Consider the following 19,417-nt stretch of genomic DNA (forward strand, 5'->3'; position numbering starts at 1 on the left):
TTGCGGATGATGTTGTCGTGTTGGCCTCATCAAGCCAGGACCTTCAGCATGCACTGGGACGGTTTGCAGCTGAGTGTGAAGCGGCTGGGATGAGAATCAGCACCTCCAAATCCGAGACCATGGTCCTCAGTCGGAAAAGGGTGGCTTGCCCACTTCAGGTTGGTGGAGAGTTCCTGCCTCAAGTGGAGGAGTTTAAGTATCTTGGGGTCTTGTTCACAAGTGAGGGAAGGATGGAACGGGAGATTGACAGATGGATCGGTACAGCTTCTGCAGTAATGCGGTCCATGTACCGGTCTGTCGTGGTGAAGAAAGAGCTGAGCCGCAAGGCGAAGCTCTCGATTTACCGGTCAATCTACGTTCCTACTCTCACCTATGGTCATGAGCTTTGGGTCATGACCGAAAGGACAAGATCCCGGATACAGGCGGCCGAAATGAGCTTTCTCCGCAGGGTGGCTGGGCGATCCCTTAGAGATAGGGTGAGTAGCTCAGTCACCCGGGAGGAGCTCAGAGTAGAGCTGCTGCTCCTCCACATAGAGAGGGGTCAGTAGAGGTGGCTCGGGCATCTGTTCCGGATGCCTCCTGGACGCCTTCCCGGTAAGGTGTTCTGGGCGCGTCCCACTGGGAGGAGACCCCGGGGAAGACCTAGGACACGCTGGAGAGACTATGTCTCCCGGCTGGCCTGGGAACGCCTCGGTGTCCCCCCAGAAGAGCTGGAGGAAGTGTCTAGGGAGAGGGAAGTCTGGGGTTCTCTGCTTAGACTGCTGCCCCTGCGACCCGGCCCCGGATAAGCGGAAGAAGATGGATGGACATTTCAAAATATTATCTTTAAAATTCACCACACAAGTCTTTATATATATATATATATATATATATATATATATATATATATATATATATATATATATATATTCAATTTAAATTTCGATGAGACAGTAAATAATAATATAAATAATTTATTAAGAGAATTAGGTTACTTGTTATTAATACGAAGAGTATTCTTCATTTTGCATTTTTTGTCCAAAGATATATTACAGTTTTATGACTAAACAAAGGATTTTAAGCAACATTTCTAGTTATAAATGTGTTCAGGAGAATCAACAACGTTAATTTTGTTATAAGAAGAATGTTACTACACGTTTGAATGTCACAAAGGTAGGCGAGCAGACCTCAAAAGCGCGCATGCTCAGCTGAGTCCAGGCAGTTAGTGCACGGATATACTTCTCATTTACTTCCATCCCATAACAAGTCTGACACAAGAGAGAGCGAGAGCGAAGAGAGAGAGAGAGCGAGAGAGAGAGAGAGAGCGCGAGAGCGAGCGGCTGAAGGCAGTTTAAGGGAGGGGGGCAGCAGCAGTCGATGCTGGTGACGCAGGAAAAACACCCAACAGCAGACAATAAACCAATGATCTGATCTCAACACAGACGTATTATTCATAATCGGGACATCCAAGCACATGCACGCGGCTGAGTAATTATTAAACAGCACTTAAATGATCCGATCTGGGGTCGCATGGAGGAAAGATCCAGTTTGATTCTCGGTAAGTGGGTTTGTGTACGAAGCTAAAAGAAGCTAGCGGCTAATAGCAGATGATTTGCAAGTCAGTGAGTGCTCACTTAGCTTAGCTCGAACAGCTCAATGAGCGAATTTAAAGACGTCTGGATATTTAGCATCCCTTATATATTTATAAACTCACGTTTTACCTGCATATCCGCTTTTATGATCTATTCGCGCTAATTAGCATTTGCGTTTAAGGGCAGGTCAGATTGAGGTGGATGATTTGTGGCTAAACAAGTGGTTTTGACGTGGGCAGGTCGGTTGTTTTTGGCACTAGCTGGTCTTTTTTCGTTTTTGCCAAGTTGTGAATTGTAATATGGGTTTGTTGGATAATTAAAAGAGGTTTTTTGATGTTTTAATGGCTTTAAATTCGCTGTCACGAGCTGATTGTGTTTTGGTGGTGTCCAGCTGTTAGCCGTTAGCAAGTTAGCCTGTTTCTGTTGCTGTATTTACATTCACTTTCACTCTTGCTTTTGAGTACTAAAATACTATTGTATATTCAAAAATGGTGTCAAGTGAAGCCCCAGAGCTTAATAACATTTTAGGCATGGCTGGCTACATGGATAAACCTGTTATATCACTGATTGTGTTTGGAGGAGGAAACGGGCCTGAACTGCCACAGTTTCAAACTAGGCCCAATGCATAAATGGCTGTGTCTCAAAAGAAAGTGTGCTGCCCACCCAGACAATATTTTTGGGCATCGTAGGCACGTTTGCAGAGTTCAAACTGACTGAGACCTCAAACCTATTTAGCTCCCTACCTTGACAGCATTTTGGGCCGTCATATGCTGAATATATAGGCAGCTTACTGTGTTTTGAGAGACAGCCAGTATCACCTCTTTTATGCAATAATAACTTTTTCTGGAATTTGGAAATTATTTCTGGTAGCTCCAATATTTATATTGACAGTATGGGAAACGCCCATATTTGGTCATTAAGTGACAGTAAAATTAGTTTCCTCCCATTATCTGAGAACATCAATCTACGTTTTTTTTATCTCTGGGCATCTGGTCGGTTTATTATGACAAATGTGAAAATATCTGTTATAACGACTTGTATCATATTAGATAATTGCTTTGTCTCTGTCATGTGTGCATATCGATTCAGAGAAATGTTTTTGTATTCATTATGCTTATAGCAGCATGTCCATAATTAGTACCAAACCGGCAGGTCAGTTAAAAGTTTCAAACAGTCTTTTACTCAGAATGCTTCTATGTTTTATAGTGTTGTTATTTGAAGGACAACCAGCTATCAATTTGAAAATTACATTTAAATTTATTTCTGATATTTGAGAATCTACTAGGTCTCTACAAGACCTTATTGAACCATGCTGGTCAAATTTCTTTATTCATTGTGTGAATATATAAATCGTTTCATTTGATATCACATTTTCAGTACATGTTTAAAACTTTGTTTAATACTTTGTAATTACAATAATGCTGCAATATTGATTTTATTTTTTTATTAATGAAATGCTGTTTATTAATGAAATACTAGGAATTCTCACCCTGATCAGCAGCCAGGATGCAAGAAGTTTCTTTTCGAAAAATCCACTCTGTTACAGAAATCAGTTCCTGAAATGTATTCTTAATTTTAAATCTTTAAACTTTTTTTTTTAACATCAGCTTCTTGTTATATTTCCGATTATACTTTGCATATTGAAAAACGTCCAGCTAGCTAAGAAGTGTTGATGAGAAAGATCCCTTGGTTTTCCTTCATTTTTTAATGTGTCATGTTCTCAGTGTGCTTGTGTGTGCCCTGCACTGCTTTTTCTTTACTTGGTCTTGTATCTATGTACCTGTTTTGTATGCTATGATGTAATGCACTTTGCACTAGCCAGCAGCATCCTCCTGGGAAACATAACGTGCTATAGTTGTAAACCCTCTGCTATATGTTTTGAGCTATATATTAGGGGTGGCACGGTTCAACTTTTTCACGGTTCGGTTTGTTTCACGGCTTTAGAGTCACAGTTTTGGTACAGTTCGGTATGTGCTATGTTTATGGAAAAACTATACTTTCTACTAAAAAAAAGAAGAATATTCTATCCAACTTCAAGCAACAGCACAAATAAATACAATAAAGATACAAACAATAAACAGTGATTTTCGTTTTTTTTTTTTTTTCAGGTAGGTCTAGCATAAGTTTTTAGGTACAGAAATTGAACAAAGTAATCAAATGTAAAACAGCATTGAATATTGAGACACTTTAAGAGAATGCACTGATCCAGTAGGCCTACGTTCAGCTGGCTATGTCTGCTGTAGGATACTTACCAAGACGGGCATTTTGACATAATTTTTGTCTGAATTTGTCCATTTAAACAATACTTCAGAGAGAGCTTAATATTTGCGCGCGTTCCGAGGTGTCGGTTTGTGCGTTTCGGTTGAGCGTACTCACAAATCTTCTCTCGTGTCCTCTGGCTCTTAAATGTTTAAACTGGCAAAGCTTAAATGAGTTTAGTTTAAATGCATATTAACGTGTGCTGTTCAGATCTCATCTGAGAGCGCTATCAGCACCCAGGTGATGACGGATTAAATGACTGCTTGTATTCCAGAATACGGCATTCGCATTGAACAAAAGTGAATGATTTGTCCAGGGATGTTTTTTTTTCTTCTCATCGCTGTTATTGTAATGTCTGGGAAGCCAGAATGCGCATCCATCAACAGAAACGCATATTAACTGAACCCTGTTTGTTTTAGTCCTAGATGTTATTTATAGCAAACCATATTACAGATGCTTTGTCAGATTTAAGTTGAACCGCGGTCCCAGCGAATGCTGAACCGTGTTTGGTGAACTGAACGGTTCGTTTTTTTTTCAGCGAACCGTGCCACCCCACTATATATCTTGTAGTTTTGTAGTGATTGATATGCAATATATGACCAGATAAGGCCACTAGAATTGGATCTTCAAGAATCTTCATTTTGAAATTTAACATAGTTTCCAAACAGCAAGTCTGTGCTACCATGTCTGTGCGATTTAAATATGAAAAATGTCAACACATTCAGTTTTAGAAGCAAACAATTTTGAACTCGTTGAACAAATGAAATGTTAAATATACTATGCCAAATAATTTACATGTATACAAATGGCATGATTGAGAAAGAGCTTTGTGAATGGTTAAATGTAAGCTTGAATTTAAAAATGGCACAGTTTACTTTTTTTTTTAATGCACATGGTCTTGTTGTACCAGATTCAAGGAATAATTTCTTGTCTTTGTGATTTTGAATCATAATGTGAAAACTTGCTCCTCCTTTTCCTTTTTGGCAGATCTCATTTAGGCCTTACTGTGTCACTTAGCCAAAAAGTTATTTAGACCTTGTTCTCACCTTTGGTCTAGTTCTCTTCCGATGTGCAACACCTACGATGTGCATACTGCCCCTTTTTTTTCTGGTCACTAGGAAATATGTTAGAAAAGGAAGTACTTTCAAATTGATTTTATTATAAAAACATATGAGGTCCAAGCCTGGACATGGCATGGAAATTATTGAAATATTAATTAAATTTATTTCTAGTTGTACTCGGCTCTAAAATATTTCATGGGCTCTTTGTAAGTGCAGTCTCTATAAAATGGTGTGTGCAGTAATCATGAAAATCATCATAAAAATAATTCGTCAAAAGGTGTGTTTTAAAGATTCTGATGTTATTCTCTTTATTTTTCAGGTTATGCAATGGTCTCTGCAACTTATCCAGTCCCCCAGGTGGTGCTTTCACTTTTAGAAGTGTGCCGGTTCTCCGTCGCTCCTAAGGAGAAACTGATTTCTTCTGGTGTGCCCGCGACATAAGCAGACAAGATTGCAAAGATCTGCCCCGTGTCGAGTATGACGGCCACGACCCGTGGCTCCCCTGTGGGAGGGAATGATGGTCAGGGCCAGGCTCCGGATGGCCAGTCCCAGCCACCCCTGCCCCAGAACCAGGTCAGTGCTCCATTTTGAGTTTACCATTCTGATCCCTGTCGAAAGACAGCTGCTTTTTTTTTTTTTTTCTGTCATTGAAGTCAAACTGTTGCCAAAGAGAATTTGTATCATCAATGAGGTATGCAGTGTCGTTGTGTTGTGCTGTTTTATGTTCTTCAAACCACATCTGATCCAATTTGACAGTTGACTTGAGTTCCATCAAAAAAAAAAAAAAATTAACCCGACTTCCATGAATGCTAATGTGTTTCTGTAATAGTGCTCTGCACTGGATGTCAACAGAGGGTAATGTTATTAGGTTACTGTAGGGAAACCATAAAAAAAAATCAATAAATAAAATAACTTCACCCATATCATATCACAAAATATAAAAAAAAATGTATGGTTGCACTCATGTCATGTAGTTGTGTCTGTGAAATAACCAGTACTTTAGAAACTTTGATCACAAAAACTGCACACATTTTCCATTTCTTTTTTTTCAGTGTTGTCTGACAGTTTTTCCACTGCATTCTGCTGCATCTTTTATTTTTTTGAATTACTTTATTGCTGTCTGCCCTCATATTGTAATATCCTTAATTTCAGGTTTTCCGGCCACTAAATGGCATGTAAAGCGACAAACCACACACTGTTTGCTTTTGCATTACTCTTAGATCTTTCTTCCTTTTTAATTGGGCAGTACATGAAATGCCGTAAAGTTGACCTTGCATTATGCAGATAGTTAAAAGTCTAGCTCAGTGAGACATTAAAGGGATAGTTCACCCAATAAATGCAGATATTTTAATGTAGTCCATTTTTGTATATCATTTCTCATCAACAACTGTGGTAAATATAGGCTCAACCATGTGTCCTTGATGAGAAAAATTTAATTGGTTATCAGTTTCTGCTTAAGTTTATTATCATATTTGATGTGCTTTATGTGTGTGTTAATTAGTATTTATATGTAAATAAAAGCCTTAATTAAATCTGTTAATTTGTTAACATCTTATAAAGCCAGCATGTCTCTTGGATTCAACCACTTTATTCAAATGGGTTTATTTCTTGATGACTTTATAAACTTTTTGAAGCTTGAGTTATTATTTATATTTGTGTGTGTGTGGCTTTTAGGGCTGCACAATAAATTGCATGCGATATTTAATGCGCATCTTGTCAGTAAACCCGGTTCTGTAATCAGCGTTTAATCTTCATCACCTGCGCGCTTTCACATGGAGCAGCATTTACTACACAGAGTCGTTGTTCACTGAAAAGCTGCGCAAAACGTGCAAAATATGATTGTGGTTTGGCGCAGTTTGTCAGTGAACAACGACTCTGTGTAGTAAATGCTGCTCCATGTGAAAGCGCGCAGGTGATGAAGATTTGCACATTGAATATCGCATGCAATTTATCGTGCAGCCTTGGCCAGCCTTGCACCGTGGCTTTTTATTAACTTTGACATTTAGTTTCAGAAGATTAAAAAAAGTGGGTGTCTTTTGAGAGGTCTTACCATGACTTTGGATTTCCCAGAAGCATTGTGTTTTCTGGTTGAATAATGTTTTAATAATATTTTAATGCATTTGTGGTTAGAAAAAAAAAAAAAAAAAGATTATGACGAAAGACAAGACAAGCGGCTGACTCCCTTTGATTATTTTGCAGAGGGCAATTGTTACGTTCTCCAGGGATAGACTGCAGCAGTGTTATCTATTACACCTGCGCTCACCAAGTGCATGTTAAAAGGCAGGAATCAATGAGGATGAGACGCCTGGCAGAGAAAAGCGCACCAGTTGGTTAGAAATGTGTAGCGCCTAGACATGAGAAGCAAACTGGCTATGTAGGTCAGCCAAGCAGAAGGAGCCTTTTCCAGCACACCCCCACATTTCCCAAGTTTCTGCAGGCTCCATTCAGCTCTACATGCAGAGCTCCAGCCACCATGCATCCATTGACATGGCACAGGAAACTGACTTGGAGCATCTTAAAGCTGCTTTTATCTTTCTTTCGCTTTTTCATTCTTCTAATCCCTTACATGGATACATACTTTATGCCTGCTTATTTGAAGGATTATCCCGTCACTAAGATACACAGGTCATTAAGGTGGTTTACGTTTCCTGAGTGTGGCTTTCTTGTTTTTTACTGTCAGTTATACAACATAGTGTTAACAGGAGAATGTCTAGAATTTTCTTTTAATCTCAGAAATTACTTGTCGATTATTTATGCTGTTTGTCTATGGTTTATGATTATGAATAGATTTGCCTATCTTTTAAAAACTAAGTTTACCCTGTTCTTACTATGAATAGTCTCCGATGCTAACTTGGCATCAAATAACATGATATTCAGAGTTCAGAGTAAAAAAAAAAATTATTTGACTTTTTTTTTTTTTTATTCTTAAATACAATACTTTTACTGAAATTATGAATATAATTTCATGTCATCATTAATAGCCTGTTTGGCAGACTTTGTGTTATGAGGCCACTTAATATTGTTCTCTATGTTTATGGAAATGACCCTGAATGTTATCTTCATGTCACATACTTTCTAAACCTGTGAACTCTTTGCCTTGCAGACATCCTCTCCCAACTCATCCAATGAGAACTCCCCAGTGAGCCCACCAGATGACCAGGGTCAGGGGGGCAGTCCCACTCCCCTGGAGGAGGAGGAGGAGCCAGCTTTCCCCCACACTGAACTGGCCAAGCTGGATGATATGATCAACAGGTTAGGGCTCGTATCCTATATGTGGTCTAATAATGTTTATAATTAAATCAGGAGCACTGGAGATGAACTACAAGGAAACTGATTAAAGGACATTTATTTAGTGAGATTACACATCTGTGTTTTATCAGCGATGTTATTATGTTGATTAATGGTTTGTTTTTGTTGTTTTTTATATGTACAGGCCTCGCTGGGTCGTTCCAGTTTTGCCAAAGGGTGAATTAGAAGTTCTCCTTGAAGCTGCTATAGATCTTTGTAAAAAAGGTAATGCTTTATTTTTAGGCCTTGTTCATCATTTAATATTCTTTCTGTTTTCATAAATTGTTCTGCTGAGTAGTGGCAGAAATACTATTACCTTTATCTGCATCATCTTAAGCTTTCTCTTTTGCTCTTGAAGGAATTCTTCAGCCTGTGTAAATGTCAGGTTCTGATAGGTTGCTCTTTCATTTCTGTCTCTAGGACTTGATGTCAAGTGTGAAGCATGCCAGAGGTTTTTCAGAGATGGCTTGACAATATCCTTTACAAAAATACTGACAGATGAAGCTGTTAGTGGATGGAAATTTGAGATCCATGTAAGTCCTGCAACTTGTGTGTTGGTGCCGTTTTCATCACTCCCTTAGTTTCTGCAGCACATTTTGTCTTTTTGTTTGAACAATAAAGGGTTTTACTAACCGTTTGGCTGTCAGGTCTGTCCGCTCAAGTATTGATTACTACTTTGGGCGACTGTGAAGAAACAATGTTTATTTTGGTTGCCTTCATCTAATTTGGCTTTTTGATTGAAATGCCAAAGCTTTGATCAAAGAGCTTCTTTTAGTAAAACAGAGGCAGTATTAGGACACAGAGCTGAGTCATCGCTCTCGTATGAGGCTTGGTTTAGCTCTTCCATGGCTGCTCTAGGATCAGCTTCAATGGCACTTCAAATATAGATTATTTTTTTGTTTTTTACAATTTAAGATGTAATGTGCATCAACTATGGTTGCATTTCAGTCTATTTTAAAGCCACAACATACTCAATACTTTTAGGATGGTGTGTGTTTGACCTAACATGTCGATCTGGGTCTCATTTTCTCGGCAGCGGTGCATCATTAATAATGCCCACCGACTGGTGGAGCTGTGTGTGACCAAGCTCTCTCAGGACTGGTTCCCTCTGCTAGAACTCTTGGCGATGGCCGCCAACCCCCACTGTAAGTTCCACATCTACAATGGTACTCGGCCCTCTGAGTCGGTGCCTGCTGGGGTTCAGCTTGCTGAGGATGAGCTTTTTGCCCGTCCACCTGACCCTCGCTCTCCTAAGGTGAGTGGGTGTTTGTGCCAGACTTTAAATCCACGGATGTCTTATGCATCAATGACCTGTTTATGAATCTGCTTTAATTTCAGTGTTTTCTTGTGTTTTGCTGTATTGGTCTATTTAAAGAAAACTTGCTGTTCATTTGTTTCCTGCAGGGCTGGTTGGTGGATTTAATTAACAAATTTGGCACATTAAACGGGTTTCAAATTCTGCATGATCGATTCATGAGTGGCCAAGCTCTGAATGTTCAGATCATTGCTGCACTCATTAAGTACGTACAGTTCAGCATATTTAACTTATTTGCCTGGAACCTGGAATTTAGTTTAATAAGGTTTGGTTTACTTGTTTGTTTTGCAGGCCTTTTGGACAGTGCTACGAGTTTCTCACTTTGCACACAGTGAAGAAGTACTTCCTTCCCATCATAGAAATGGTTCCCCAGTTTCTAGAAAACCTCACAGATGAGGAATTGAAAAAGGAAGCCAAGAACGAAGCCAAAAACGATGCCCTGTCTATGATAATCAAATCTTTGAAGAACCTGGCTTCCCGAGTACCAGGACAAGAGGAAACAGTGAAGAATTTAGAGATATTTAGGTTAAAGATGATACTTAGGTGAGCTGAACATCAGCTAAAACTAGACATTGTGCAGCATATTGAAACATTAACATATTAAAACATTTTTCTTGATCATTGACCTTTTTTGTTACAGGTTATTGCAGATTTCTTCTTTTAATGGCAAAATGAATGCACTAAATGAAGTGAACAAGGTGATTTCAAGTGTTTCCTACTACACGCATCGTCATGGCAATCCTGAAGAGGAAGAGTGGCTGACAGCAGAACGCATGGCAGTAAGTCATGCTGCAGTACTTAACTGAATTAGTTTGCAAAGCTTGTAACATTCTCCAGTTATTATCATTGAATATACTAGGCTAACAAAACTTGGTGTGTTATTTAGGTATGTGTAGGCCTTAGAGGCAATGGAAGTAACATTTTTGATTCAAATCTGTATCTACACATTAACTGAACATGCATACATTTCCCACAGGAATGGATTCAGCAGAACAATATTTTGTCTATTGTGCTGCGAGACAGTCTTCATCAGCCACAGTATGTGGAGAAACTGGAGAAGATCCTGCGGTTTGTCATCAAAGAAAAGGCCCTAACGCTTCAGGACCTGGACAACATCTGGGCCGCTCAAGTGAGCCATTTTCAAGTTTCTGTGTGATTTTAATATTTGTTGTGTAAAATGATTAATCATAGTATTATTGTCATTCAAGATTTTCATGCAAAGCCATACAATACCTACAATTAAACACGATGAACCAATCAACATAATCACATGGCTATAATATTAAATTAAGTTAATTTGTTAACATGTTACCTTTTGCAGCCATTTTTGCTTTATTAGTAAACTTTGCTGCATCTTGTCATTCAAACAGGTTTTTTAATTGTAATAATGCTATCTATATCCTCAGGCAGGGAAACATGAGGCTATTGTCAAGAATGTTCATGATCTCCTCGCAAAGCTGGCATGGGATTTCTCACCTGAACAGCTGGACCATCTCTTTGACTGCTTCAAGGTTATTCATAATGAACTGGCGATTGCAATTTGATGCATAAGAAAAGATTGTCTTAATGTAGAGACCATGAATTATAGGGAATTCATTAAGACTCAGGATTGCTATGTGTGCCTTACTAGCATTCCAACCAATTACAGAATCTCTGTCCTCAAAGGAATCATTTTATGGTTTATAGGAAAGCTGGACTAATGCAAGTAAAAAGCAGAGAGAGAAGTTACTGGAATTGATTCGTCGACTGGCAGAGGATGACAAGGATGGTGTGATGGCTCACAAAGTCCTCAATCTGCTGTGGAATTTGGCCCATAGTGATGATGTTCCTGTGGATATCATGGACCAGGCCCTTAGTGCTCATATTAAGATTTTGGACTATAGCTGTTCCCAGGTATCCTGATCAGCTTTATTTAAATAGTTCACTTAAAAATGGACTGAATTTCTTTCTTTCGTGCAGAACAAAAGTCATTTTATTCAATGTTTTGGTCACATGAGAGTGAGTAAACCATTGAGGACATTGAAATAAAAACTGTTTTTTTTTACTGTTGTAGGACAGGGATACACAGAAGATGCAGTGGATAGACCGATTCATAGAAGAATTAAGAACTAATGACAAATGGGTGATTCCTGCACTGAAGCAAATACGGGAGATCTGTAGCCTCTTTGGAGAAGCCCCCCAGAATTTAAGGTAATGCAACTCAACTCAGCCAACTTTAACCATCTGTTACATTGATACTTATTTCAGTACAAAAAATACATATATTAACAAAAAAAAAAAGAATTTTTGCTCCTATTCAAGAATATTTACATGAAAACTACCCACACATTTTAGGAAGAGCATGTAAATGTAGCAAATGTATCGTACGCATCCCTGTTGTTTTTCAGAAAGAAAATACCTATTAACTTACTAAAGAGCTTAGAGGGGTAAGTGGACCGCAATTTTGGGAAATATTATCATCATCATTATTATAACTAATTTTAAAGCTAAAGTTTGTTTTTTGGATTTCAGTAAATCTGTAATTAATGAAAATCTGCTTGGTGTCTCCTGCACCATCTAATCAAATCACCAATCAGTGCCTGTGGGCGAGGTTCATGCATATAAAGCTTCTCACAGTAAGAGTGCAGCTGTGGGTTACATTTCACAATCTTACAAATGCATACTCTTGGTATATGGTCTGGATTTAGTGCACTCTTCCTTTGGGATGCTTTAAATGTGTGAGTCTGTTGGAGAAAATAAAATCGCAGAAGCCTGAACTCACATTTTCTAATACTTTCCAACACCTTTAATATGAAAAAAAAAAAATTCTGCATTTGTTGTGATAGTCTAGGGATATTGCTTCTTTAATGTAAATTTAAGTTTTGATTAGCTATATACCTAAAAAGTCCATTGTCATACAATTTAGTTTGAAGAAAACAAAAGCAATATAATGAGGATATTACGATGGGAAGGATAATCCAGTCATGTGTTTTTCTTACTTTCTTTAGTCAAACGCAACGGAACCCGCATGTCTTCTATCGACATGACCTAATCAACCAACTGCAGCACAACCATGCACTGGTCACTCTTGTAGCGGAGAACCTGTCTGCATACATGGAGAATATGAGGCAGTTCTCGAAAGGTTTGTGAGGCTAACATTATTTGTATATATGGACATACCCATTTATTCTTTAGAAATGGAAATGGAGAATCAAAATGTGCCTGATATTTACACACATAACAGGTTACTGTACAAAAAAGTAGAGAGAATTGTGAGATCGCGATTCTCCTTGACATGCCAATGCAAACAATAAATCCATTTTGGCGCTCTTTAATGGGGCATGATTGATAGCTCAGAGTGCCTCAGTTCCCACTTTAAGTGAACCTTGGTTCCAAAGTCATCTACGAGATGGATTAAAATGTTGATGCTGTAAAAGGAGACATAAACACGACCATATGACTGCATTGTAAAAGTAAAAAAAAAAAATATACACTTTTTTTTTTTTTTTCTTTTGTCTGGAACCCTGTTGCCATTTCGAGTATTAAAAAGCAACATGCTGTAAAGCAGGGCATGGATAGGGTTCATCAGAGAGTGAAAACGTGGGTGGAAAATTACCGTATTTATAAATACTGGACTTTTCTTGGTACAAAAAAACATCAGAATTCGAACCTGCATGTCTTGACCCCTTTAACATATATTTTTAGTTTTTATGGCCAAAGTATTAAACATTTGCCAGTGCTAACTTTTTATGTTTTATCAGAACACACAGACTTTGATCCCCAGACGGTTAGACCAGGAAGTCGGTATAGTCATGTTCAGGAGGTCCAGGAGCGGCTCAATTTCTTGAGGTATTTATACTGTATAACAACCTTCCTATACACTGCATAGATCGCAGAATCCAAATTCAGTTCCATTATTTACTCTCTTCACATTATTTTGCTCTAAACATTACTCATTTTTGTCAACAATAGGTGTTATAGTGTACTAGAATAAGCTGTTTATCACTGTAGCTAGGTGATAATTATTTTATATATGATTTTCACTTTTTTACTCTGGTTTCTATCCTTTTGATTGTAATAGCAAACCTGAACACACACAGAATGTTCTAGACTATTGTAATATAAAAGGCAATTTATTTGTCGTCAATGGTAAATTTCTTGTACAGCAAGGAACAGACAATTTCTTGGTTGGCACCATTATTTCAGAAAACAGCTTTCACACTAATCAAGCTCTGTCATCAAATGGATTTGGTCTGCACCACTAAGTCTTTATTAAAACAGCAAGTTCTTAGGCTCTCTAAAGACCCCCTAAATAACAAATGATTAAATATCCTCATCCTTCAGGTTCTTACTGAAAGATGGGCAACTCTGGCTGTGTGCACCTCAGGCTAAGCAGATCTGGAAGTGCCTGGCGGAGAACGCAGTGTTCTTGTGTGATCGGGAGGCCTGTTTCAAATGGTACTCCAAACTTATGGGGGACGAACCCGACCTTGACCCTGACATCAACAAGGACTTTTTTGAGAACAACGTACTGCAGCTTGACCCCTCGCTGCTGACAGAGAACGGGATGAAATGCTTTGAACGATTCTTTAAGGCAGTCAACTGCAGGGAGGGCAAGCTGGTGGCAAAACGCCGGGCATACATGATGGATGACTTGGAGCTGATAGGGCTGGATTACCTGTGGAGGGTAAGAGTCAATTAGAGCTGCTGAATCTTCATTGGTATATTTAAAGCTGCTTGTTCTGGGATATTACCGGTCTCAAATGCCTTCTTTTTTTTAGTCGGTTTAGTTTAGGCCCAATTCCAATTCTATTTTATTCCCATTCCCCTTCCCCTTCCCTTCCCCTCCGCCTACCCCTTCCCCTTGTCCCTTGAAACAGAGTGTCAAGGGTTAGGGGAGAAAATATTCCCCTAAGGATTGGGACCCCACTACTATGCCGTCACACGTCATCATTCGTCGTCTAGCTCCTACAATACACACATATACTGGTGTGCATTAGAGTCTTTAATTATCGTTCTGTATTAATGAGCTGCTTACTGACACACACATATCGGAAATCGAAATAAACAAAATAAACTTGTCAACGCTGCCCCATGACTTTTATTAAAGAGTTTAAATACTGAATCGCTACATTATATTTTCCAGCGACGAGAGGTATACAATCGCTGTTTTTAAGTAAACTCACTCTAAAAAGATAAAGTCGCGAATACACCCAACTTCCATTTCTCTCTCTCTCTCTCTCGAATAGGCAATATTTGAGAATTTTTTTTAGCGATTTCTAATTATTGGGGGGATTAGCCCCCATCAATGTCTACGGCAGTTATCACCCTGATCATACGCTGTGGCACTATCATGCAGTCTTTAATGATATGACGTTAGCAAATATTAGCGATTTTTTAATTTTTTTTTGCAAACATTTCTTTGAGTAACATGACCGTTAATATGAACTCACAATTGAATGTGACATAAAACAAATGATTACTTTTCGTTAAAATCTTTATTTATGCCAAAAAAGCTGACATTTATGTGTCTTTTTGTTCGCTGTAGCACCCATGTTGCAGAGATAATTCATACCCCTTCGTTTGAAGTGTGGTCCCGAAAAATCTGTGTTTGAAGGGCTATCTGGACCTTCCCCTTACCCCTTCCCCTCCAACCAAAAGAGAATCAAGACACCCCTACCCATTCACATGAATGCGCGAAACGGAGGGGTAGGAGAAAGGGGAAGGGCTGAGGGCTAGAATTGGGATTGGGACTTAGTCTGTCTTTTAAAATATGTCAATGTATTTTAACAAAATGTCAAGTAGAACATTTGGGAATATGCCCTTGGATGGAACTTTTGGATGATCTCATCACAGTTATATATTTTGTTGTAATATAATAAATATGAGTCAACCTGAGCTCAAACCATCTATTTTCCTTTGACAGGTTGTGATTCAAGGAAGTGATGATATTGCTAGCCGAGCAATTGACTTGCTTAAAGAGATTTATACAAACCTCGGACCAAAATTACAAGCAAATCAGGTAATAATACAGTGGAAAAGCATATCACTTGCTTTAATGAATGTTGGGCTGATCTTGAGTTTGTTTTTAAAATGTGCCAAATGACTGTTTGCAGGTGGAGATCCATGAGGATTTTATTCAATCTTGCTTTGACCGTCTCAAAGCCTCCTATGACACTCTGTGTGTGCTGGATGGAGATAAAGACAGCATTAACTGTGCCAGACAGGAGGCCATCCGTATGGTGAGAGTACTGACGGTGCTCAGGGAGTATATAACTGAGTGTGACAGTGACTACCATGAGGAGAGGACCATCCTGCCCATGTCCAGGTAGACCCATTCAAACCTGTCATAAATTAACTCAATAATTTTTGCCAGTCTGTGATGGCCAGATTCTAATAAAGTCTATTTAAATATTTTTTTTTCTCTTTAAGGGCTTTCCGAGGAAAGCATATCACACTAGTTGTGCGTTTCCCAAACCAAGGCCGACAGGTTGATGATCTGGATATTTGGTCACATACCAACGACACAATTGGCTCCGTGCGACGCTGTATTCTGAATCGAATAAAGGCCAACAGCACACACACCAAAATTGAGCTGTTCATCGGGGGAGAGATCATTGACCCAGCAGATGACAGGAAGCTAATTGGGCAGCTAAACCTCAAAGATAAAACTGTAGGCATCTCCTTGGCTGTTTTTCTCAATTTGCTCAGTATCAATTTGCTCACGCAACCTTTGCCTCCCATTAAATATCCCTTTTTGTAGAGGTCATTTAAATAGGATATGTTATAGTTTACAAGAGTGCCTTTTTTTTTCTTTTTTCTCTCTCTAGCTCATCACAGCCAAGCTCACCCAGGTTAGCACCAATATGCCTTCCAGTCCAGACAGCTCCTCAGACTCCTCTACTGGCTCCCCTGGGAACCATGGCAATCACTTCAGTGATGGGCCAAACCCTGAAGTGGAGAGCTGTCTTCCTGGCGTGGTGAGCTTCTTTGCCATTCAGTGCATACAATTGAACCAATCTGTCTATTTATTTACACATTGCATACATTGAAAGGGGAGTGCATTAATGGTCACAAAAAATCAAGAGCTGAGAAATGTCTTAAATGTCTGAAGCTATGTTGATAATTTGTATATATCCATCCATGGTGCTTTGCTGAGAGATCTGTATATTTTCCAGTCGCTTAAAGCCCGTAAAACACCAAGCCTACGGTTGGCCCATCAAGGCAATGTTTGGGTGGTTTTTGAGCATCTAGTCGGACATCATCAGCTTGTCGGAGAGAAAGAGGGCTCAGATTGGCTATTTAGCTTTGCAAATGAGCACACAAGAAAAAAAATACCACTGACGAAAGCAAACCAATGATGGAGTTTAGAGGGAACGTACAGACACTTGATGTCATTCTGTCAGTTTCTTTCTTTCTTAAGAAGACCACCAAAGACTGACAATACTAGTGCCATTTGCAATTTAGCAGACCTGATTGGAAAAAAGCTACACAAATCCGTTGGTAATGAGTGCAGCTGGTGTAAACAATGGTAAAGCGCTGCTTGCTTTGTATATACACTGTTCTAGCTCTCTGGTTTCCCTGTTGGAATGCTGAATACAGACTACTGCCACCTGCTGGTGTGGGATAGTTATGTTCTCTCACGCAAACCAAAAGTTTATGGCCATCCGCCATAAAACATTATTAGAAGAAGAATGTTCATGCTGCACTGTTGAAACTGATCGGCGCCGCGCTGGTGCGATTAATTTGCGCCGTGCTGTCAGTTCAGTGGCGCTGGTAAACACGTCCTCTCTGCGCTGTCGAGTCGGTCACGCAGCTCGGTCCATTGAGCCGTGCCAATGACCGGTCAGTGCTACGCAAACACTTTAATACCGCACTGTTTCATCCCAATTTCGCTGTGTTTGGCTTCCCATATTTTTTACCCCGATCCTGGCGATGAGATACCACAATCGGCCCTCCTCAGTAGTGTTGTGCTGATAGACAATAGTATCGACAATAGAGATATCTTTTTTGATGTTCAAGACAATATTAGGCTCATTCTCCTATTAATGTATTAAATTATTTATTATATTGTTTTTGAAAGAAGTTTCTTCTGCTCATCACGCCTGCATTTATTTGATCAAAAATACAGAAAAAAATGTAATATTGTGATATATTACAATTTAAAATAATTTGTTTTCAATTTATTATACTTTTAAATGATCATTTATTTCTGTGATGCAAAGCTGAATTTTCAGCATCATTACTCCATTCTTCAGTGTTACATGTGACATCCGGTCTATCACATGATCCTTTAGAAATCATGCTGTCAATCGATTAAAAACTTTAACTAGATTAATCACACATTTTTTCTGTTATTAATCGCAATAAAAAAAGAAATGTTTTTGTACGTTTTTAATATATTTTTTAATGTAATAATTTCACAGTTAAATTTAAATACTTGTTTAAATGACATCTTTTTATGAATGAAGGCCAGTATTACTGATATTAATACAGCTACTGATTTTTTTTTTTTTTTTTTTTTTACATTTATTATTAGGCTTCAAAAATATAACAGTTTTTAATTTAAGTAAACTTAAAACAATGTTAACATAAACCCATAATAAATGTCATGTTTACTCCTGCCCTTCCTGTCTTAACAGTTAGGAAATATACAGAAATTTAATAAAGTTATCAAAGTTATATGCAGTCTGCACTGCATAAACTATAAATTAAATAGTTAATCCTTATTAAAGCTACAAATTATTTAGTCAAGAGCAGCGAGTCATTTTCTCTGTTCCCTTTGTTCTTTAACTTTACTGACAGGAAGCTTTATTGGCTGCTGTCCCTTTAAGAGCAGACACACACGCTGTCTATGGATCTCGCCTCATTCTCTCACAACTCTTTTTGTTCATTTTAGACTTTATATAAATCATTTAAGATTGCTCTTATGAGGATAATCGACAAAACTGGCACTTTGGGATGTTTATTGTTAGTTCAAGCGCTTAAGAGAACTGGATTCTGGCGCCCTGTCTATGCATTGTGTGTGTGTGTGTGTGTGTGTGTGTGTGTACGTGTGTATGTGTCACATAAGGGCATTCACAGACAGCGCATTCTCTTTTGTCTTGCTGCGCTTGAAATGTTTAAAAGCATTTAAATTAATAAGAGCGTGATCATATAATGTAAAGCTAGCCAACGGATGGCAGAAAATACGGATGCTGCGTTAATTGCGTTAAATATTTTGACATGTTAAACCAGACAAAAATTAATCGCATGCGTTAACGCGTTAACGTTGACAGCACTAATATATATATATATATATATATATATATATATATATATATATATATATATATATATATATATATATATATATGCTAAATCATGAACACAATGACAGGGTGAAATGGGCTGTGATGCATGGGGCACCAGGTAAAATCTTGCCTAGGGCAGCAAATTGGTCACCACTCTTAATATGGCCCTGTTCCTCAGCACAGGTTCTTTGGTGTTGGTTTGTTGTGTGTCTACCCTAAGAGTCTAATAGTGACTTAAAGTACTAGATTACTATATGACATGCCCACAAACAAGTATGGTGCATAATGGAATGTGTTTCCTCCTCTAATAATGAAAGTTTCAAGCTGACTTTGATGTAACGGTCAGTTATTAAAAAAAATAATTAAATGACCCCCCCCCCCCCCCCACAACCCATTCGCTAAATGTCTGGATTTAGTATTTCATTCATTACTGCATTTATTATAACTGTTTTTAATGTTTTGTTTGGCAATTTTAAGTGTAACCTCCGATTCTTTTTTGTCTTAGATAATGTCCCTGCACCTACGCTACATCTCTTTCCTCTGGCAAGTTGCAGACCTGGGCTGTAATCTCAACATGCCTCTCCTCCGGGACGGAGCTCGTGTTCTAATGAAGCTCATGCCTCCAGGTGCTCTATATGCTTCATTAGATGT

The 19,417-nt window shown here is 38.6% G+C and overlaps 1 protein-coding gene across 8 annotated transcripts in view; it reads left to right on the forward strand.

The window, feature by feature from the left end:
- Positions 1-1,278: 1,278 nt before the first annotated feature.
- LOC132153037 (probable ubiquitin carboxyl-terminal hydrolase FAF-X) overlaps positions 1,279-19,417 on the forward strand; it is a 35,376-nt gene continuing 17,237 nt past the window's right edge. For 3 of the 8 annotated variants that reach the window (XM_059562154.1, XM_059562153.1, XM_059562156.1), the window contains exons 1-22: positions 1,279-1,537; positions 5,211-5,464; positions 7,995-8,143; positions 8,325-8,404; positions 8,600-8,712; positions 9,216-9,434; positions 9,584-9,699; positions 9,786-10,037; positions 10,135-10,273; positions 10,471-10,623; positions 10,901-11,005; positions 11,181-11,387; positions 11,548-11,684; positions 11,882-11,920; positions 12,482-12,615; positions 13,235-13,322; positions 13,818-14,160; positions 15,400-15,495; positions 15,590-15,801; positions 15,906-16,146; positions 16,304-16,453; positions 19,272-19,392. In XM_059562154.1, coding sequence (XP_059418137.1) covers positions 5,369-5,464; positions 7,995-8,143; positions 8,325-8,404; positions 8,600-8,712; positions 9,216-9,434; positions 9,584-9,699; positions 9,786-10,037; positions 10,135-10,273; positions 10,471-10,623; positions 10,901-11,005; positions 11,181-11,387; positions 11,548-11,684; positions 11,882-11,920; positions 12,482-12,615; positions 13,235-13,322; positions 13,818-14,160; positions 15,400-15,495; positions 15,590-15,801; positions 15,906-16,146; positions 16,304-16,453; positions 19,272-19,392 — 3,190 coding nt within the window. In that variant the 5' untranslated portion in view covers positions 1,279-1,537; positions 5,211-5,368. The remainder of the gene's footprint in view (positions 1,538-5,210; positions 5,465-7,994; positions 8,144-8,324; positions 8,405-8,599; positions 8,713-9,215; positions 9,435-9,583; positions 9,700-9,785; positions 10,038-10,134; positions 10,274-10,470; positions 10,624-10,900; positions 11,006-11,180; positions 11,388-11,547; positions 11,685-11,881; positions 11,921-12,481; positions 12,616-13,234; positions 13,323-13,817; positions 14,161-15,399; positions 15,496-15,589; positions 15,802-15,905; positions 16,147-16,303; positions 16,454-19,271; positions 19,393-19,417) is intronic. The other 5 variants (XM_059562159.1, XM_059562155.1, XM_059562160.1 and 2 more) reach the window with 3 other exon arrangements.

The sequence above is a fragment of the Carassius carassius genome, chromosome 11, assembly GCF_963082965.1.
Source record: "Carassius carassius chromosome 11, fCarCar2.1, whole genome shotgun sequence".
Classification (NCBI taxonomy): Eukaryota; Metazoa; Chordata; class Actinopteri; order Cypriniformes; family Cyprinidae; genus Carassius; species Carassius carassius.